Genomic DNA, 22,885 nt, shown 5'->3' on the forward strand with positions numbered 1-22,885 from the left:
CTAGTAAATGCAGCATTATAGTAACAGGCCTGAGTGTTCTAGAGGTCTAAAATAAACCTGGTTTTGCCATAGACAGAAAACGACAGTGCAGTGGTTAGGCTTAGCAAGGCTAGGCGAGACCTGAGAGATGCTCATCTACCACCACCTTCACCATGCAGAGGAACCCGATGCAGATAAAAAGCTCTGAAGTGCTTTCTAACATTCCAACATCACCGACCTGATTGAGACTTAACGGCATGTTCAGGCCGTCGACCCTGCAATATCGCTCTTAACGCGAGGTGCTTATTTCTGCCAGCGAGAACCGGCATGATGAGCGTCACATCTGAAACCTTGTTTTCATAATGAGCTGAAAGCTGAAACCAAAGCTAAACCTATTGAGTGATTTTCTCTGACACACAAACACCACACCAACTACAGAAAAGGTAGAGTCATTAAACTTTGCATCTTTTGGCTTCATAATCACAAAAAGATAATGCTCAGTTCTCAAGAAACTTTAACAAAATGAAAATTATATTTAAAAATGATTTATTAAAGTTCTCCTTCAACTTCAAACAAAATAAAAAGCCATAACAATCACTTTGAGTATGATCCTTAAGAAAGCAATCTAATAAAACTGCTCCATGCCCATCTACTCAGTAGCCTAAAACAGCTCCTCCAAATCATTTAACTAGCGAAAATAAAATACCAGATTTTTAAAAACCTGTTCACTGGATTTAAAATATTTTTTACTTAAGGCCAAAATATTTCTGGTACAGAAACCATGTGTAGACAGTTTGTTGCATGAGCATCTTCAAACTCAAAGTGAAACAGTTCTGGGGAAAATGGGCTCAATGGGTTCAACATTCTAGCAATTAAAAACGATTTCTCTATTTACCCAAAATCTGACAACGCCAATATCAGCATTTTTATGAACTGCACTGTTTTAACTATCAAAGCATAATAAATTGATATCTCCAGGCTTAGCAAATAAACATGTAGCAGAATAGCTAATAAGAGACACTGTGCTGTTTGTAGTGTTCTAAAGCTGAAGGAGGCGTTCAAATGACCACACACACACCGTGTTACTGTGGTGCTGTAAGAAATCAGAAAGCGGCAAAACCGTCAACAGATCGGTGATGACTTTTACGTGACTAGATTAAGGTAAGGCAAAATGTGCAGCTTGATAAATTGAACAAAACAATTCTGAAACCTCTTCCATTAATATATTTGTAAAAGTAATAAATAGAATAAAAAATGCAAAATATCGAATTGAATTCAAGCATGCAAATGGAAAATAATCAGTGCTTTTCCAAGATTCTGGGTAAATAAGAAAAAAAAAAGATTGCTAAAATGTTGACTCTCTCTTCAAAAAGCACAGTAAAGATGATATATCCAACATGTTTTAAATGAAAAATTTAACCCTTTTATAATGAGGCAAACACAAATGTAAAATGTCCCTGTGGTCAGCACTCAACACCTACATGAACTATTCCTGATTAATCAAATCATTTTTGTAATCTCTAAAACAGCTGTGTGTGTAAAGTGATTTTAAATAGCTCCTCAGTGACCAGGCTGTAAGTGTACAGTGTAGCCAACACGATGACTCGACACTGCTACACCTCAGCCAAGTCACACACACACGCACACAAACACACACACACAAACACGACACAGTCAGAAGACAGTGTTACTGGCTCTAAACTCAAGAGTGCTGTGTGTCTAGATCAAACCCAGTAATGCACTGCAAGTGGTGTGATCACAGTTTGGCAGCCATGAAGTTGATGTGAGGTTTAGCGAGAGGGAAAAGAGGCAGACTCCTCTTAAACTCGGTCATGTCCTGGACCACCACAGGCTGAAAACACAAAAAATACAGAATATATCAGTGCAGGAACAGAAATTTGACTACACGCACATATGAGTGCTGTTGATTGAAGTGTGTTACCTGAGGCAGAGAAGGAGCAGGAGCGAGATTGACGTCATTCTGAGCTGGGAACTCTCCCACCACTGGACCTGGCATTAGAACAAGCAGCAATATATTGAGCATTCCAAATGTTATCCATCCACATGGGCAACACTATTCTATGCACAAACTTGGGCAAGTACTTACAGGAGTCCATCTCCCGAGACAGCACATGCACAGACACCTTGTGCCTCTTATGAGCATCAATAGACAAAAGATCCTGTAGAGCAAGATCAGGAAAGGGGAACAGTGAGAACTTGATGTCAGGGATGCCGCCTTCAATTCTAATACTTATTAGTACCTATATGGCACAATATAATCTTCAAATCTACTTAAACAATGGATTCGTTCAGTATTTAACTACAAAATCTAATTATTTAATCTGCTGCATACAATGATAATGCTATATAAATCCTACAAGTGTTCAAGCACATGTTCTTGAGATTCATTATGTACATTGTTCCTATTGCTGAAGCTGGTCATTGGTGTTGAGGATCTTGACCTATAATTCCCCATAATTTTAGATTTTGGTTGGTGTCTTTTGCCCCTTTTCCACCGAGGCAGTTTGAGTGCTGGTTCGGAGCCTAATTTAGAACCAGTTCTTTCTTTTTCGACAGCCAAAGCACCGGCTCTGAACCAGGAAAAGTGGTTCTTAAGTAGCACCAAAACGTTGCTGGTCTAAACTTAAGAACCGCTTGTGTCAGGGGCTGGGGGCGGGGCTGGGGGCGGGGCTACTGTTAGTGCCTTTGATAATGTAAATTATCAGCACACATGATAGTAGGTAGCTACATGCTAAGGCTAACTTTTTTCTGTGTTAGACAAAATAACGTTATGTACTTTCTCGATTACAATCTCCGTTTATACAAATTACATGGAGCTGCACGTACACATTGGATTCGCCGCGTTTGGATGCCAATGTAGGTTCACAAAGCCATGAGCATTAACAGTAATGCAACATCCGCCATTGTTGTTGTTGTGTTTGCTGCGCTAACGTTGCTGGGAAACGTGACACGTATACAGTGACGTCAGACTCGGCTCTGTGATGCTCTCTAACCGATGGAAAGGCAAACCGGTTCTTAGAAGGTTCGCCAGTAGAACCAACTTTGAACCAGTACCAGTGCTAGCTCTGAACCAGCACCCGGTTCCTTTTGGTGGAAAAGGGGTGCCAAACCATGTCTTCATGCCATACTAGACTGCTACATCCAATGTGATGATCCCTGCACTCTGGCTGGGGACAGAGCATCGTATGCCTACCCCTTAAATGGCTAGCATAACTTCGTCCCTTATCAATGGAACCAGCTTGCAAAGAGAAGAATGTTTGTTCGGCTCCTCAGAGTGTGAGCAGCAATTCAAACAGAAGAAGCCTGTGTAACCTGGTTTAGCCTTGAATTTCTCAGTGTTAGAGAAAACTGGATACGACTAAAATGTATGAAATCTGGGCATTTGTCAGAAATACGAGAGACTTGCCTTGTAGAACTGCATAATGTTGTCCTTCGTTAACGTCTTCAGATAGGCAACTTCAATATTATCTGTGTGGGAGAGTATACTGTTAATCCTCTTAAGAGATCTTTGCCTCATTAGCAATTGCTTGTTAAGCTTAAAACTCAGTTTTGGGGAACACTCCATATCAGTGTGTGTCTAATTGAACACAGAACAGCCGAGTGTTTGCTGCTCACCCCTGTCGAAGTTGTACTGCTGGGATATGATCTCGCCCCAGTACTTAGCGCATTCAGCCGCCAGCTTCTTGGGCTTGTCGAGACGACGGATGGCCAGGGCCTGAATGTGCTTGTGGAAGGCTTCGTCGCTCATCTCCTCAACATTCTTCTCCATAGTCTTGAGAAAGGCCTCCACTCGTGACTCGAGGTAATGAGGGGCTTTCTCTGACTGGATGATGAAACGGAGCCCCTGCACACCATTAGCCCTACGTGGACCACTGAACACAATGTAGCCTGATGGAAGAGAAAGACTGAGCTCAGTGGGATGTTGGAAAAAACATAGTTATCAAAAAGAAATAGCTGGACTATGGATTCAAACTGGGATGGACAGACAGAAAAACACAATCCAAAAAAAAAAATCCACCTAAATAGTCACAATCTTTATAAAGAAAAGCATCACAGAGACCAATAATGTTCTGTTAGAATTTATTTCAAAACCATTTTCGTACATTAAGCATCTAAGGTAAGTTGGGCCCTAGGCATTGTTTGTGCTGACTAAAAAGATAACAGTGTCAAAAGAGGATTTTTCTTGCCTTTTAATATTACAAACATATGCTGGTGTTGTGTGTGCGCAACGTACCGAGCTGTTCCTTGGTGCGCAGTGTATTGAAGCAGGGCTCGTGGATAATCTGACAAAAGAGCTCTAACAACATATTGTCATGTGTGGTCTGCATGTCCGTCTGGTAGTAAATCTCTATACCACAGTTATTATGGACCTCGTTCCTCTGCTGGTACACGTACCAACCACCTGATAACCACAGAGAACTGGACTTAGACAAGGAGTCATGACAAACACATATAAAAACACGGACCTCTTGTACACACACACACACATGAACTGAAGCAATATTCATGACAACACCTTAAATGATTCAAGGATCCAGTTAAATAAAATCTATAATAAGCAATTATTGAACTACTACAAAATTATTTTCGTGAAACAAACCAATTAAAGAGCTGGAAAATGTGCAATTCAGACTGTGTATGCTAAAGAAATGTGTGTGGTGCAGCTGATTTTGACTTTGGAGCTTAGAGGGGGGGCGACACAGCTGCAGGACACGTAAGTATTAGGCAGTAATTCTAGAAATGTAGGCGAGGGTTGCATGCATGTGCTGCTGTGAGGTTATATAAAGAGTGTGTGTGATGTGCGTAGGGAAAGAAACGTCCCGGAACTTACCATCAGGCACCTGCACCTCCCTGTAGCGAATCAGCTGGCTTGGGAGGAGGGGCTTGGTGTGAGCATGCTCGATTAGCGTGTCCTCCAGCATCTGCATCATACTGAGCGCAGACTACAAAAACAAGCACAGAAGGAGAAAATTGCTCACAAGCTACTGAACGTCCAAATGCATCCATATATAGTAACTGATCAAATTACTGCTTGCTACCAAGATCAGCTCATACAATTACCAAGTGGTTTGCTGTAAATAATTTAGTTACTGAAATAAAGAATCCATTAATCTATGAACCATCTGTATACCATTTCAGATTTTCCTATTCTATAAACCTCTCGCTTCTAGTTTGATGATATAGTTTGTAGACACCCGTTTTCTTCTTGGCGATAAAGTATGGGAGACATTTCAGATGTCGACATTCGGTGATTTGCGTAGCCAGACGGTTCAAATTAGACCATAATAAGTCAGTTTTATTCACCACTAATATTAGCCAGAGCAGGTTCTGTAACTCGGTTTCCCGTTGTTTGTCATATTAGATATGATGAGCTTGATGAGAACACAAACTGAGCTCACATTTCACACTTTGACACTGTGCTTAAATTAAAGAGCGATTTAGACTCAGCCACCCAAGTTATTCATCATTAAACATCTGGTTTGTGCTCTATTGCATTTCAGCATTGCAGCTCTACACATATTTATTTTTTAGATCAGCGGTGAGTGCCACATTTCAGGAGACTTTCTGCCAGGAAGTGAAAAGCTGCCTTGTTCTTTTTACTTACACACACACACACTTACTTTCAGAGGTTTCAAACCAACCTGTTTGGTGATGTTGCCATGCAGCAGGGCTTCAATATGTAACCGTGACAACAGCTGAGGTATAAAGGCCTTGAGGCGGAGCAAAGTGACATCTGAAATAAATTCAGATGTGCAATAAATCACCAAGTCTTTCTCAGATATTATTTTGGCAAAGCAGCAAAATAAGTGTCATTACTTTGGACACAGACACGGCTTAAAAAATGATAAACCTTTTTCAGCCATACGCACATCACACACACACACACAGAGTAGAATGACCACTCTAAATTCACACAGCGTCTGACCTAGATTCAGGCAGACCCAGGTGACTGACGCTGCGCAAGATGAGCAATCAAGACACAAGACACAGGAAGAGCTCATATAACCGGAGAAGAAAATGAGAATCATGGTACAAATGGATAGTAGTATTGACAACATATGGGCAGAAGACACTGACGGAGAGGGGAGGAGAAATCTGATCTTGTCTCACAGCTAAGGAAATCATGAGAGCAAAGGGAACAGGAGAAATGGAGAATAATCATAAGAATCAGTAATGTGTAACATCTGCTTCTAAATCTAAAACTGCCCCATAGGCTTGCACAGTGCATGGGACTGTCCAGAGTTTGTAAGAGCAATTTTACGGTTCCTTGTCTTGTGCCTTGTGGAAGTCAAAGGCAAGTAATAACTGTGTCTTGTAATCAACAATTCATCCTTGCCAGCATACGTGTGCAACTGTTAGTGTGCATGGATATAACTCACCATCCAGCGCTTCTTTAAGCTCGTCTTTAGTCCATGCCACCTCAGTCATGAGCAGCCTAAGGTAGTACATGGCATGCTGGTGAGGCTGCTCTGCCCGGAAATTATTCAGAGACCTCATATACTGCAAAAAGAACAAAAAATTCCTTTAAAAAAAAAAAAAATACAAAACCAAAACGGATCCCTTAGACAAAACAATTATGTATTAGATTGTAAAATAAGATTGAAAGGGTATTACAGGATTTCAATTTCTACAGTTAAAAACAGGTGAATCCGTTAAATAACAAGGTCAGGATTTAGTAATCTCACTAACTGAGAAATCCATTTTGCATGCTTTACAAACATAATTAAAATACAGTGTAAGAAAATTACAAAAATCATCTTCAGTTTAAGCTGGAATAAATGCCATTACAGCCAATATAATGTGGGCACAAAATGGAAATGATAATTGGTAGGCACAGACAATATTGGGAACCTTCTGTCTGGCTTATTTTGGCAGGAAAACATTTTCCAAAGGGGTTATAGCAGGTTATAGCACTTGTGTGTCTTCCATGATAACCATTTGCCACACTTAAGAGATAATGGGCCACATGCTCATTTACGATTTGGAAGGGTTTTATTTGTAAGATGTAGGCACTGCTCACCGCCTCCTTGATGATGTCAAAGCGTTTCTCGTCAATCTCAAATGTGGCAATTTTCTCAATGATCTTCTTCAGCAGGATGTGCTGCTTGTCACTGTAGCCCTTTACTGAGAGCTGTAGTACAGAGACAGAATGTTACAGCAGAAATTCATACCAAAGTGTGCGCATGTGTGTGCAGGGGAGAGTGTAGGAGCACTGCTCAGCATGGCACTACGAGATGAACACCGCTAACGTGAAACTAGCTGTGACACCTGACAAACCCCAGTCTAGCACATGGTCTGGAAAACTGTTAATTTACATTTTATTTAGCAAAATGCCAACTTACATGGAGTTGGCCTCAACCAACTGCTGAGGAAGTGGGGACATACTCATAGTTACTCAGATGATACCACTACTGATACTGAATATTTAAAGGCAGTAAAAGAAAAGCATGCAAGGCACAGGGTAATACTTTATTTCCACGCCACCTGCATAGGACTGGCTTAAACCACACAGCATTTCGAGCTAAATTGCAACAAGAAATCACACTTGACATCAGTCAGACATGCTCAAGCTGAAACAGTGTCTCTGTAGTATATTCATAAGGACTGACCACCACTATAATTATATTGATGTGGCCTGCATAATAGTTCCATGTGCAGAGTTTGGAAGTTTATCAACGAGGCAACCTACTGGAACACAATATGCTGCAATTTCTACAAGTATGGCAACAAGCCAGTGAGCCATCATAAGCGCAGAACAATCTGAGCACTTGTATGCTTTCCCCCCAGTACTCCACACTGGTCTCTAAAATATCATTAGCATAATTAGTACCAAAACCGTAATATGGAGTATCAAAACAACAAATGTGCAGCAGTTCTTTGTTGATGACAAAGGTCAGAGGAGAAGAGAGCCAGACTCAACTGAGCTGACAAGAAGGCTATGGTAACTCTAATATAGATATCATGTCAGGAAATGTTTTAGAACATAATGACCATTTTTCAGACACAGCCACCATGTTCTAATAAATATTATCCATAACCAACTCTAAAGACTTCCAGAAGTAAAAGTAAACACATTAAAATGGCAGACAATGTGGGAAGACTGCTATAATTAGCAGGTTACATTCATTAAGCAAATGAACATCCGCTGGCTTTCAAGGTTGTTCTAATAGGCATGTTGCACTGCAAGTTGTCTGTAAACAAGGATGCTGTACATCGGCCTGTCAAACTACGATACAAGATATAAATAAGGTAAGCTTGTATGCAGGGGAGACATCATCATAAATACAGCTGGCAATATACACACACCTTGTGCAGTGTTAGTGTTTCACCACTTTCCTTTTATGCACTGACAAAGACATAAAGGATTTGGAAAATCAATTTAGCACACCTCCAAGCTTCAAGCATCCCTAAATCTTGCCCTGCCACACGAGATGGGTTAGTTGGCGTGCCATACTTACAAGGATGGCATTCTTTCCTGAGGCTATGCCATAGCTCAGCCCTGCCAGTCGGGCTGCACATGTATACTCTTTTAAATCATCCTTCAACAACCTGAGAAATAGGTACGTCATGTTGCAGTGCAGGGGATCTGTATATAGGTAGCGGCTAACAAAAAAAAAAAAAAGTTTATTGGACAATGGTGACATGAAAAGAACAAAACAGAACCGAAACAGACAGTGATTGGGGGGGGAAACATGTCTCGAGTATGTATATGCAGCCTCAACACTGGCAGAGCCAACAGGGGCTAATCCACAAACTACCTTCCACCACGCAGGTTCTCAACACCAATCCTGCAGTACTTCCTCTTGTGCATCTTTTAAGGTTTACCCTTCTATGAAAACTAGTAATTCAACTAATCGTGTAATTAAGATTAAGACGCACTTTGTAAAAGCCCCATATGTCTTTCTGAACTTCCAAATAGCTAGTCTGCTTGTAGCTCGTGTTTATCAGGGACAAAAAAAAATATCACCATCTGGATTTCCAGTCTCATATTTTGACAGTAGCCAAAACCAAAATAACAAAGAATGTTTTGTGAATCTGTGTAGGTAGCCAAGTAGGTACACAGAGGGTAAGTGGTTAAAATGGTCAGATTTTTGTATGGCAGTACTAAGAAAGCATTTTATAATGGAATGTGACCTCTATTCGAATCTGATTCGAATAACACATTTATATAATCAGTTTCAGCCAATCAGGAACAGTCAACTTAACAGAAATCCCAACTCATACCAGATCTCAAACATGATGCACTAAATGTATACCTTTATGCATAAATACTGACACCAGCCATCTTCATAAAACTACTAAACCACCATCTGGCTTTCTGGACAGTGCTTTGTGAGAGGAGAGAAGGGGCAGATTGCAGTGTACATCTGGGAAATATAATGGTGGTATGATGGTCATGGATGAAGTTGGAAATGCGGTCAACGAGGATAATTTGGATACTTACATACATCCCATAGATGGTATTTTGGAGGTCATAGTTCAAGCCAGCTAGCTCGGCTGCATATGCATACTCGTTGAGGGAGTCCTTGAGAAGTTCAAGGTACAAATATGCCATGTTACAGTGCAACGGGTCCACATAGGCAAAAGGGCTGTGGAGACAACAGCATTGAATAAACCAAAACATATCAGGTTTGTGCATCACTTAGGGCCTTTTTACACCTGGTCACTTCATGGGTTTTCTCTGATCCGATAGCTATCTGATTTGTTAAAACTGTTCCATTTACATTAGGCCACATAAATGCGTCTTGGCAAATCGGATATCAATCCGATCTTTCTACTCCCGCCCAAAATGCACATATATTTGACCTCATTTCCGGGGTAATTGAAATGGAACATGCTTTGGTGTATGCAGTTTTCAGAATGCAATCAAAAAGAAGACGAAAAACCTTGTTATGACGGTTATGCTACAAAAACCAGCATTTACTGTTTGCTGCATTTTCGCTAGTGGCAGCAGTGCATTTTAAGGCCCAACGAGATACCTGGGTGAAAGATCACTTGCGAATGACGTACTTCTGTTTGGGAGGAGTATAGCGCTGACGTATGTGGCTTGAACAACCACATTCATTTACACCTGTCCAGTTTCATCTGAAATGCGTCCCAGACCTCCTCCTGAAGTGGTTTGAACGATCGGATTTATATCCGTCTCGAAAACGTTTCAGAGGGCATTTAGACCTGGTCTTTTTACTATCGGATAGCTATCCGATCACAGAAAACGCATGAAGTGACCAGGTATAAAAAGCCCCTTAAACACCCTAGTAATGAACGCTAGACTTCTGCATTCCACCTGCAGCCTTGCAGCAACACCTGGAACTAAAGAATCTGCACAAAAATGGAAAGGGTTAATAAGAAAAGATGTTGCAAGATGCATTTATGCTCAAGAGGATTTCATAAAATACTGAATCCTGAAATACGAAGCACTGAATATAAATTATGCAGCCATTAATAAAGGGATTAACTAAACGGATTAACACAATTATAGAGGCCCAGGGCAGTTTCCACCCCCTTCACCAAATACACTGCGAAATTAAAGTGATACAGATTAAATTGCAATGACAGATTTATCTCCCATTGAGAAATTATTAAAAAAAACAAAGTGTCGACCAGCAGCTTCAGCATGCAATGATGACAAAGCTGTGAATAAAATAACAGTTATGTCTTAAATGCCAACTAGTGATACACTAAGTACTTACCTAAAGAATTCAAAGTTTAGACAGGCCTTAGGCAGGAAAAATTTATCATCCTGTTTGAACCACACTTTACTCATTGCAGTATCCTAAAGAAAGAGAACACATTTTCAGTACAGGTTGCACTGCAGTCAGACAGCACTGGTATACAAACAAAAGCACTGGTATACACACAATGGAAACCTTTTCTAGATTTTAATGCTTTTATTATTGCTACAGAAAGAGTTGATTCAGAATTTTACTGGAAGCGAGGAGAGTGAAACCATCAGAATAGAAATAAAGGTTTTGGAAAGCAGTTTAACACTGGAATTTGAGGAGGAAGAAAACCTTTATTAAAGTGGGATAAGATGGAGAGTCCTTCTCAAGAGGGTAAATTTCAAAGTTGGTGGGGATGAACTCATTCTTCATTGGCAGTTTGAACTTTCCGTTGAGATCAGCATTTTGCCAATTCTGGAACGGAACAATAAAATCAATGAAAACATTGGTGTGTGTGTGTGTGTGTGTGTGTGTGTGTGTGAGAGTGTGTGAGAGTGTGTGTGAGTGTGTGTGAGTGTGTGTGAGTGTGTGTGAGAGTGTGTGAGAGTGTGAGAGAGTGTGAGAGAGTGTGTGAGAGTGTGTGAGAGTGTGTGAGAGTGAGTGAGTGAGAGTGAGTGAGAGTGAGTGAGAGTGAGTGAGAGTGAGTGAGAGAGAGTGAGTGAGAGTGAGTGAGAGTGAGTGAGAGTGAGTGAGAGTGTGTGAGAGTGTGTGAGAGTGAGTGAGAGTGAGTGAGAGTGAGTGAGAGTGAGTGAGAGTGTGTGAGAGTGTGTGAGAGTGTGTGAGAGTGTGTGAGTGAGTGAGAGTGTGTGAGAGTGTGTGAGAGTGTGTGAGAGAGTGGGTGGGTGGGTGAGAAGTATTTTGGTTTTTCAAATCAGTACAAAAATACATAGTTTAAAATGTTCCCAATTGCAATCCAAGAGGAGAGACTCACCTTAATGGCCTCATCAGATATAGATTCCTGCTTGTACTGTGTTCCATACCACTCTTCTGTCTTGTCAGTCTGTCCTTCAAATGACTTGGAGACCACAGCGACCCTGAAGAGGAACAGTAATAGACAGACATAAATACCTGTTCTACAATCAAACCATTCTCAGTTTACAGACACTGACACTTCTCATCTCACACAGCCTCCCTGAGGCTGGAGAACTCTGCTTTTAGCAAATTTGCTCTATAATAAATGGGTCTTAAAATCAGGATTATTACATTACATGTGGGAAGCTTAAGTTTCCAGTGAACCTTCAATTTGGAGTACCAAGACAGGGATCGATGCTCTGTATCTGGACAGAAATGTGCTAGAGCAATTGGTGCCGCTCTGATCGATGGAGGACTTTCAGAACAATGACCCCGCTATTCTGAGTCACCACAATCAATCATGTGCATGAGAGAGCCCAAAATAGTCTCTAGACCTGAGTGGAGACTATGAATCCAGCTTTAAGTCCAAAGCCCCTTCTACTGGAAAAATGAAAAGATTGGAACTCAGTCTTGTGATGTTCAAATGGCAATAATGTTTAGTAATGCACTAGATACCAGCAACCTGCCTATATATGTTCACTCCATGGCTGTTGGATTTCTACCATAAACAACTTTCACAAGACTTGAAACTGAGCCCAATGAACCATAATAATCAAAGCTGCCTTTTAATAAACATAACTGCTAAACCAATTAGGAGCCTGGACAAGTCATTTATACACACAACTGGATTTCCAGACAAACACGCTTTGTATCAGCTTCTGTCTGGTAACTAAACTATATAAATGTTCCATCATAATACTGACAGAGGTTGATATGAGGTTGAGGTTGATGACGTCAGGTTGATAGTTTACAGGATCATCAACCTCTGCAGATGACAAGCAGATGTACCCAAGCACTGAATGGAGAATGTGTTAAGATGATAACTGCTCCAGCTGAAATCTCCACACCACACAATAGGAGAGCACAACGAGGCAGCCATGTGTAGCGCCATCTTGGATAGTTTTATATAGTTTAAATCTGTAAATTTATTCTTTCATCTTCGGTAATATTGAGAACGTATACAAAAACGAGACCTGTATAAAAAAAAAAAAAAAGCCAACATTCTCTGAAATACATGCAATAAGACAAAAGCCATATTTTGATTCACACTATGGAACAGCTCAATTTTCAGTCTACAGCCGAATACACAAGGCTCCCCTTGTCAGAAAAGTTCGATAAAAAAAGTCGTTTCCTTTTTAAACACACATACGCTGTAGCAAATTCAAAGTAATAACCAGCCACAGTATTGTGTTGCCCCTGAGCAACATGGCAAGAAGAAAAACAGTTCACTGACATTCAGATTAAAAGAGTTCAAATGTGAAGATGCTTCTTTGAAGTAAGGCAAGGAATCTGTCCAAAGCCTGGGCAAGCTCAATCACTCCCTAAGAGGCAGACTTTTTTTGCCTGACCTCCTTTTCAGGTCATGAATTGTACCCAAGAAATAAATTCAATATTTTTCACCAGACTTGCTTCCCGTTGAAGGGCTGAGAGTTAAGCTAGAAATGATTCAGTAGGGTTAGTGTCATAAGGACATGTTATCTCAATAATGACAAACATTTGTCAATCTGTTTAATAATTACCTAAAGTGAAACTGTACCACTGACACACCTTTATATATATACACTGAATATATGTCTTTGACTGACCTGACATTCTCTGGTCTCAACTTATCCAGCACCATCTCTATAAGGTCTGGTCTGAAGTCCTCCAACATATACTCTGCAGCAAGAACCTCCTCCAATGGATAATACTGGAAGACACATGGACAGTTGTAAGAATTCACAGTAGACGGATGTAGAGTGACACTACTCAATCAATTCTGGCAACAATGCATAAATAATGTTCTGAGCCTGATGCCATACCAAGTGCAAGATGCACCATTGCAATGTTACTCAGACTAGTAACGTGGGCCCTCGACAGAATAATACATAACTTAATGATTCCTTCGAGATTAAAAAATAAAATAAAATACTGGTCCAGTTATGATGAATCATAAAGATTATGATGAGCACTGAGAAAACTATACAGTTATGATAAGCTGTTTTGGAAATACATAAGGAAACATACGCTCCACTTAAAATTGCTTGCCACATGGGATTGAGATGATGTTTTTGAAATCTTAATGAGACTGCTTACATTAATCAAGGGAAATGTGATCAGCTGGCCCGGTTAATACATGCTTTCAGTACACCATCTGTTATCCAAATAAATGTGTGACGTTTTCTCAATAGTGTGAAAGACAATAATAATAAAATAAGCAGGCAGCAAGCAAATGACGTCAATAGCTGAAAATGACATAATGGTGATGGACCCTTCAAACTTCTGACAGCTTTAGAGCTGAAGAAAGAACCTACGTGCAAAAGTCCAGCTACTTTAGATGTGTATCCACGTGGGCGTTCTTTATCCTTGAATCTGAAGGCCACTGTGTTCAAATCCTGAACAGAAAAACAAAATTGGAATGAAGGTATTTAAAATAGAAATGTATTAATTTTCACACTACCCATACTTTAGGCATTATTGGCAGCGTTACTTCACTTGACTTGATCTTTAAGACTTAAGTGGACTTTGTGTTTAAAAAAGGAGAAGACTAAAAGCATTAAAACCTTTTTTTAAACCTCTAGTAACCACCAGGGATAAAGAGACTCACCAGGAAGAGACCTGAAGAATCAACATACCTTATGACTAACTATAAAGGTTTTTAGTGTGATATTAGAATTATAGAATTAGAAAAAGGTGCGGGGTCATGCAATTTCTGCTCATGTTTTCTAAGTGACTTTCCAGATATCTGGCCTACCTTGCATTCCTGGAAAACCCACTCCTGAGGGCCCTCTGTACGCAGCTTTTGAATATACTGGAACATATGAAAGATGATGTCCTCTACATGCACTGAAAACAAAAGATAGAAACAATGAGCTGCACTTAAACCTACACATGCATTCTGATCTCTGACTTACACGAGGTGAGTTAAGGAGTTCCAGTATGCCAGATATTACACTGAACACCACAGAACACTACACAGCAACACAATTCATTTATTGTGATTACTCCCTGTGCTTACATAGGCCTTCTTCGGTTAAATCCACATTAATGATGAAGAACATGAACCCTCTGGCTCCCTCTTTCTGGCCTCCAACTAAAGTATTTACCCAACCTTTAATTAAAAGGTTTGGTAAAAAGGGATTAAAAAAAAGCAAAGCAGATATTATGTTATACAAAAAAAGTATTTATTATGTAAATATATGTCTTATATAGTGTTATAGTTACATAGCATTATAGTAATATACTACTTGCTGTAAGATGGTATATTCTGTAGAGAAGTTTATCAGTTCTATCCAGATCCTTACCTTTAGATTTCAGCTCAGACAGCAGGCTCCCTGGACCCTCATGCCCTATCAAATGGCCTAAATAATGGCCAGGGTTTGATTTATAGTACTTCTGTAGGTCAGGGATAGGGAAAGTAACGTAGAGGTTCCGGATGTCCTTAATCGGAACGACCTTGTAAAATTGCTACAGAAGACAATATACAAACCACATTCACACAAAACAAAAGGGTTTATCGTAAAACATTCACAGTTTAGTTGAAATGTCTTTTAGATAGTTAGTGGTTGGTGATAAACGTGATGAAATGGTGCCATGTGCTTCTCCTCACCCTAAGATGCTCTTCCTGGAAGGGATGCTGTGGGAATTCAGGGATAGGCACAGATTTGTTCTCCACCTCTCCAAAGAGTTTAACAACCATAGACTCCAAGTCATCCAGAGATTCTAGTTTAAATAAAAAATAATTTAAAAAAAAATAAAAAGAAGGGGGAAGAAATTAAATGTCCAGGTTTAATAGTGATGGTTAACAAACAAACAAACAAACAAACACGTGCAGTGTAATTCTCTCTTCAAGTGGTCTGCAAAGTCTCTTCACTTTACACTAAAAAAGTATACAACAACCAAAAAAATTCAATATTATATTAAACAAAACAAAAATAAACAAATATTGCACTGGCTCACTGTAGAGAAAAGCTGATGTCATACCACCTAAACCAGTGAAGTAACAATTAGGCTGAAATCATTACTACAGCAAATAAACACACCAGCAAAATTTCCAACAATCCCAAATTAATTCAGATAATAAATGTCAGGAAACTGTAACAAGAAAATCCCATTAAGTGTAGAAAATGTTTTAGTTTTTTTGCTCAGAAACAACCGTCAGGAAAGAAGACTTACAAAAAAAAAAAAAGAAGAAAAAGAAAGAAAGAAAAACTTCCAACTTTCCACAAGAGCGAAGCCAAACTGCCGCTCTGGAGAAAGTGAACTCGCTGATGCTGTTTGAAACCTTTAGAAATGTGCGCTTCAAAGCAGTGCTTAATTTGTAAAACATGAGGTATGAGAACTCCAAGGGAGAAGTCATCCAGCAAGTAGAAGGAGGGAAAACATCGCAGAACAAAAAACCCATAAAATCAGTGCACCAAGCAAGTGCTGAATGCCATAGGATTAAAGAGGTAGGTTTGATGATTGTGCTACAAATGAGGAACTGGGGAACAAAAAGATTTCCAAAGTAAATGCTTCACAGTATGAGCTCAACTTATTGAGTTTTGCCCATTCAATAACAGACAGTTGGCAGTTTGTGTCCTTTAGAAAAAACAAACAAATTCTCAGACATCATACAGGTGTCAATTTAGGTTTTACAGGTCACTTTGTATTTGTATTTTTGGAACAGAGGTTACAAAGAACGATAATAAAGAATATTAAAGTTTGTTTTTTTTGTCATTATAGTTTATTAAAAAAAAACAAATCGGAGGCATAAAATCCTTTATTCTACTCGGTTAGGTTTGGGCGACCAAAACCTCCATGTGTTCAGTGGTTCAACAAAGTACTTTATGATTTATTCACCACTGACCTGAATAAATCCACCAAACACAATATAAGGATGGCAGGTAGAAATCTACATTCTCTAGCAAGGTGACTGTGTAAACTGGCTTACCTCTCCCGAGAACAGAAAGTCCCATCAGGTTGGAAGAATAATACGTGGAGTGGAATTTCAACAGCTCTTGACGGATGTCAACTCCTTTCTGGGATGGCCATGTTTCCAGAGTCAGCTTATTGCCTATAAAAATCATGTGTGAAATTCAGCCAGTTATTTATCTCCTAAACAAACAGGCCAAACAGACTAACACACATACACACACAGGCAAGACATTTCTTTTCTTAAAGGTATGACCTACCTTATGAAAAGCTCAAGACTGCCACCATCTGGCTAATTTAGGCAGTTATATCCATAAAAACCATTAAAACATTCATTATACATAAATTATCATTAATCTGATTTCAATATTTCAGAAACATTCATTCAAAGTATTACACAAACATTTTTGCAATTGCTGTCAACGGTTTGACCTGTTCTTCCTTCACAAAAAATGTATATTCCACTAAACTGAAATCTGTGTAAAAGGTATTTGCACATTCAGTGATAGCCTCTTGACAATCTTTAAAAACCTTTAAATAAGTGTTATGTTATGGTATTTTAGTATTTCAACCTCTTTTTTTGTGTAAAAGCATTGGAACATTTACCAACTTTCTTAATACTTTTCACCTGTATGTAAATTGTTTCTGCAATTTCTGGAGCTCGCTCCCAAGAATTTCACTCACCAAGGCACATGTGCTGTGGTGATGTGACAATAAAAGTGACTTGACTTGACTTTCGATAGACAAGACACTAGGCATGAGAATTTCATTGTCTCACAGATCGCCATACAATATACTGACGAGATGAATTTTTGCCCATATCATGTAGCACAATATATATCCATTTAATATTCATCCTGAGCTCTATCTCCACTTGCCAAATAAGTGACAGAAGCAGAAGCAGCAGAGTACATAGCAAAATGTGTGCGAGTTAGAACATACCTGCCTCAAAACTTGCTTACATAACAGCCCAAAAAACCATTTGGAACATGATGACTTGGAAAAATGATACCAAAACGGCCTGTAAAACACTACTTCTCAAATGCTTCACACTATCCAGAATTTACAGTAGCTCTGTAGTGCAGCCATCCAAAGATCAGTTAGCATAAACCACCATGTAGTACAGGTGCTCTGGATTCTACTGCACACAGCTCGACTGTGGTCTGTACAATTAGACTGGTAAGTGTGGCATGCTTGATCATTAAATATAAGTGTCAGACAGCAGTAGGAGCTGTGATGACACTATATTATTTAGCCAAATTATTTATGGCACAATCTACCATCAAACAATCTTTCAAATAAAAAAAATAAAAAATGCTAATATTAGGAAAAAAATTACACTTTAAAATATTACAAACTACCGTTCTTGCAACACATTGTACTAATATGCCTGTGATTCAATAATGCGTGCAAACTTTTCGTCTTGTGTAGCCTACATCAGGATGTGTCTTCTATCATGAGTTTAGTGTAACACCTCATGCTTGCATGATACCTGTTCCGAATTTGCTGAAAGGATGACTGGGGCTCCCAGTGGCCTTCTCCAGCTGAAATAATCTCCATGCATCGTTCATCAGGTTCTTCTCATGTTCAGAGTCCACAGCATTTACTTCACGGTCTTTACAGCTCTCGTCAAAGAGAGGACACAGAAAGAACTGAGCAAACCTAAACAGAAAAACTACGATAAGCAAAAGCACAAAAACGCAGACCAGAGAGACCTTCAAGTATGTAGAGAGCTACTGATGTATAAACTATTTTAATCATTCATTTATATTGACATTTATTCTGCAAACTATAAACAAATAAAAGTTCATGTAGAGAACAGCATTATCAATTATATCTAGGGAACAAAATATCAGTATTATTCATGCTTAATGGATTACTGATGAGATAAAATGACACTAATATAATTACAAAATTATTATTATTATTAATAATAATAATAATAATATTATATAGAAGCACTGCTGTGATTTTTTTCTGTTGTCTCAGTTTACAGAGCACCTTAGAACCAAAGGGAATACTCAGAATCTATGGAAGCTCCTTTGAGACTTTTGACTTCAGCCAAGGGGAGCAAGTGCTACACAAGACACATCTGCTCCTGTTCAGGTTTATTTAAATGGTATTAAACACAATTGGTTAGTCATACTTGCTTACTCTAAAGTGCTGATATTTATTTCTGGGCTACAGCAGTGTTTGCTTTATCCCTAATATCTGAAAATATTTCTTTAACAAATGATACGACCTGTTTTACGTATATGAAATTATAAAAGGTACAATGACTAGCTAAAATGTTCCATTATCAGTGTAAATATCCAACAGTCAGTTCATATTACATTGAAATCAGGATTGTTTTAAAACTGAACCAGGCTATAGAAAAAGCACTTTGCACTGAAAACCCTAGTTCAATAAAACCTTCATGTGATGTGCAAGAACAAACATTACATTGTTCTGTGCTGTATTTGCCCTAGAGCTGTGGTTTCAAAAACACTCATGTGCAGTTCAAATACATTCAAATAAACTTAGGTTATGCAAAAAGACTAAAATCCAACTGCCATGCAAATGGAATAAGACCTTCTGAGATGCTAGAATAGAGAAAGTCAGCTTATTTTGAAAAGTAAATAAATAAGCAAACAAAATAAAACCCAAAGCAGGTGACATTGGGGGAGGGAAAATGCAACTGACATAAGTACAGTAGATTAATAATTAATAATAATTAATTTGAGAATTAAAATCGTTAATTTCCTGTTTTGAGTCCAAACAGGAAATTTTGAGTCCAAACAGAAAAAATATGATAAAATTTACACTTGTTATATTTACTCAAAGTTGTACATCCATTTTTAAGTGCAAAAGGAAACTATATTTTGGCTTTAGGAAGTCTACCCGGACAGCAACATGATTCTCCCTGGAATAAGTAATCACACACCACAGGCAAAAGACACCTGATCTCAAATCTCAATCCACAGAGGAACAGTTTCCCACCTAGGGTCTGTCAAAGTCTTTCAGTATCATTTTAACCTAACACACATGAAGATACATTATTCTAAAGTGAAATATAGAATGACATGACAAGGCAGGAGCAGTAATGCTTTACTGCTCTTGCTCTGCTCGTTTGTCCGCTGGAGTCGGTCCTCCTTACTCTTACCTATCCAGCGCTCCTTGCAGATGTTCATGGGATACATCAAAGTAGTAGTTGGTGTGCTCGCCACTGGTGAAAGCGTTGGAGCTCCCAGCATGTTCACTCAGGAACTGACTGTACTCATTCTCTTTGGGATATTTTTTCGTGCCCAAAAACAGCATGTGCTCACAAAAATGAGCCAGACCAGCAATGTTTGAAGGATCCGACAATGAGCCTGATAAAGATGTAGAGCACAGATGACGTGAGAAAAACAAAAAAATGTTAGAAGAAAGCCTTGTGGCAGCAGTGGAATAAATACGTCTTGAATAGATTTTAATTTTAGAAATAAAAGGTATCTGATGTAAATGGGAAAACCTAACATTATTTAGTGTTTCTATTTGTATGTTTGTAGCTGAGCTACAAATGGTATGAACGGTAAAGAGCAAAAATACAAACCTAGTGTTAAACATTCCGTTTCTATGAACATGAACGTTTTTTTTTAACATAAAGATTATCAAAATGGATTATAATGAAAATAAATTCAACTTTTATGGAAGTGTGAATAAACAAACTCTTGGTCAGTGCCACTGTAACTGAGCTATTTTGTAATACAAGAAAACATAACACGGAGTACAGGTTCGGTCATAAAAGTGTGGCACTGTATTTATCATCGGATATAATGTGAATGAATGATTTAAGCAACTCTTGTGTTCTCTGTTAATGTCTGACTTTATACAAGCCAGATTTTGAATCTTGGTCTCGATCTCTTTACCTATGTGGACATCGAGCGCTGCTGATGACTTGTCTGTAGTGGGATCACTGATCAGGATTGCTTTGAGGCCGTTACTGAACTCCAGTCCTCTGTACTCCCGCTTGTCTTCTGGAGAGCGAATGATGTCGCTCACCACCCTCGTTACTGCCGGGTCACTCATTCTGTCTTTCAAAGCTACACTGACAAAACAAAACATCGGTGCAGTGTTCACATTAGATACGCCACATACTGGCTGAAATGTCAGCAACATTATGTTCACTTAGATTTACAGCATTGTCAAATTCTCTGCCAAACAAACGTCTCCAAGTGCTGGATAGCAATGATAATCTGTTAGTAACAAGCTTAAACTCAATGGGGTTTTAGTCTACGTCAATACAGACTTCGTAGATTAAAATCTATTCTACTGAGTAAGTCTTTATGTTCTTCACTTGAATGATACATCAATCTAAGCCATAATGGTAAGGAAGGTTTCCCAAAACGGTGTTGAATAAAGTAGAAACCTGTGTAAAAGTGCAGAAGAGATTTAAAGGGTGGCTGTACGGTGGCCAAACTGCAATGCAGTCTCAGACACTGTAGTATCAGTTGAGCAACACTTCCTAGGCACACCTTATCCAGTTTTTTTAGGTTTGCGTCTGTCAAAAGCATAAAAACTAGTTTAGCACATAAAGTAGGTTATGTAAACAATTTAAATAACAAAAGATCTTGTTTTAACCTGTTACCGTTGGTACATAAGTATGAGTCAAGTTCTTTGGATCTCTCTGAAGTGAACTGTTCATTAATTTTGTTTCAAAGTGTTATTGTTCAGAAACTATACCAATGTTTGAAATATTAATTTGACAGAATATTACTGTGATGAAATGATAATGAGCTCTAATTACAGGAAAGGTTTTTCAGAGTATAATGTGTGGCACCAGCCACATTTTATAATTTATATTGTATAAAATTACAAGCGTCAAAAATCAGTAGTTTACATTTCAATGTAGAGCTTCAGTACCGGCTTTAAGAACTAGACTGAGCTAACTCATTTAGCTAGCTAGCTAACTGACTGAACAACAACTAACGAACCAAATTTCACTAATTCGCGAGTAACGTTAATAACTGGATTATTATTATTATAAACGTGTAGTTTAGTGTGTTTAAAAACAAAAATATATAATACAAACATATCCAGTGTGTAGTCTACACAAAGTTAGCCAGTTAGCAAACAAGCTAAGAGCTTTTAGCGTGCTAGCAAACTCGGCTTAGCTTAGCCGCCGGACACAGTACAATGACTGTCACAATGATAACGGAGTTTAAAATACACATTAAACACAACAAATTAAACACAACACAAGACACACACGACTTACCTGACAGTCTGAAAATGTGAAATGTGTGTTAAAACGGATAAAGGTCTCGTTATCTGGATTACCCGGCTAATACATTGCAGCATACTTCAGTGCTCGATAACAAATACGCGTATAAACCATGAATTCGGTTCAATCCCAAACCGCCGTCTAATCGCTACACGAGCGCACTACATAGGGTATAAGTGACTGGCATTGAGGACCGATGTAGTGCACTTTGGTGCTAAGAAGGATTCATTTGGGAGCCAATCAGACTAGAGTGGCTCAGGTTTCGCCAAGGTAAAGCCTGGATAAAAAAGTATAATATGAGCAGTGGAATGGATTTGTGAGTTATTTATATTAAAATGAATACTACATGTAAATATGTAAATATGTAGGCGTATTAGTGTTTTTCCGTTTAAAGTGCGTTTAACACATTCGTCACTACACTTGAACTTCCTGACTTGCACCTGTACACCTCGCTTTGTTGTGACTTTCCGGATGTACGTCACAGGAATAACCGCCATTTTATATCTATTAAAAAAAATTGTAGTTCACTATACCCCCTGCCATGTGTCAGTGGATCACCAGGAAACAGCAGGTGAGACTTGGAGGTTTTACCTCCAGTATTCAGACAGTCAGCACTGGAGCTCCTCAGGGATGTGTCCTCTCCCCACTGCTATTCTCCCTCTAAACCAGTAACTGCACTTTAAGTGGACCAACTGTTAATCTCCTGAAATTTGCAGATGATACTACGCTCATCGGTCTCATCCAGGATGGTGATGAGTCTGCATGCCAGCAGGAGGTGAAGCGGCTGGTGCTATGGTGCAGTCAGAACAGCCTAGAGCAGCAGTGTCCAATCTTATCCGGAAAGGGTCGGTGTGGGTGCAGGTTTTCATTCCAAACAAGCAGAAGCCACACCAGAGTCTATTAAAAGCCAAGAACAACTGATTAAACAGGTGTGGCTTCTGCTTGGTTGGAATGAAAA

General features: G+C 39.0%; 1 protein-coding gene across 4 annotated transcripts; it reads right to left on the reverse strand.

Annotated features, from left to right (window-relative positions):
- Nucleotides 1–508: 508 nt before the first annotated feature.
- On the reverse strand, nt 509–22,079 carry ide (insulin-degrading enzyme). Of its 4 annotated transcripts, none has more exons than XM_060872776.1 (26): nt 21,922–22,062; nt 21,073–21,204; nt 20,573–20,746; nt 19,828–20,035; nt 18,178–18,347; nt 16,705–16,827; nt 15,382–15,494; nt 15,077–15,239; nt 14,791–14,883; nt 14,527–14,618; nt 14,087–14,167; nt 13,379–13,482; nt 11,653–11,755; nt 11,013–11,135; nt 10,692–10,774; nt 9,446–9,590; nt 7,022–7,132; nt 6,381–6,501; nt 5,643–5,734; nt 4,832–4,943; nt 4,235–4,402; nt 3,616–3,888; nt 3,407–3,468; nt 2,087–2,159; nt 1,922–1,989; nt 509–1,831 (listed from the first exon to the last, which is right to left on the reverse strand). In XM_060872776.1, the coding sequence occupies exons 3-26, from the start codon at nt 20,730–20,732 to the stop codon at nt 1,736–1,738; spliced, it is 2,937 nt and encodes a 978-aa protein (XP_060728759.1). In that variant the 5' UTR covers nt 20,733–20,746; nt 21,073–21,204; nt 21,922–22,062; the 3' UTR covers nt 509–1,735. The 4 variants fall into 4 exon arrangements, with proteins under 4 accessions (XP_060728759.1, XP_060728757.1, XP_060728756.1 ...); XM_060872774.1 differs by having other exon boundaries at nt 20,573–20,751; XM_060872773.1 differs by lacking the exon at nt 21,073–21,204 and having other exon boundaries at nt 20,573–20,751; nt 21,922–22,079.
- Between the last annotated feature and the right edge of the window lie 806 nt (nt 22,080–22,885).

This window comes from Tachysurus vachellii, chromosome 6 (assembly GCF_030014155.1).
Source record: "Tachysurus vachellii isolate PV-2020 chromosome 6, HZAU_Pvac_v1, whole genome shotgun sequence".
Lineage (NCBI taxonomy): Eukaryota > Metazoa > Chordata > Actinopteri > Siluriformes > Bagridae > Tachysurus > Tachysurus vachellii.

Bases quoted from the DNA above. Each gene is read 5' to 3' on its own strand.
- ide (XM_060872773.1), bottom strand. From the start codon at position 22,004: ATGCTGCAATGTATTAGCCGGGTAATCCAGATAACGAGACCTTTATCC. The intron at 11,136-11,652 runs GTGAGTCTCTCC...GTTCCGTTCCAG, and splicing joins TATCTGATGAGGCCATTAAG to AATTGGCAAAATGCTGATCT. The intron at 7,133-9,445 runs GTAAGTATCCAA...TCTGTACTACAG, and splicing joins ATACCATCTATGGGATGTAT to CTCTCAGTAAAGGGCTACAG.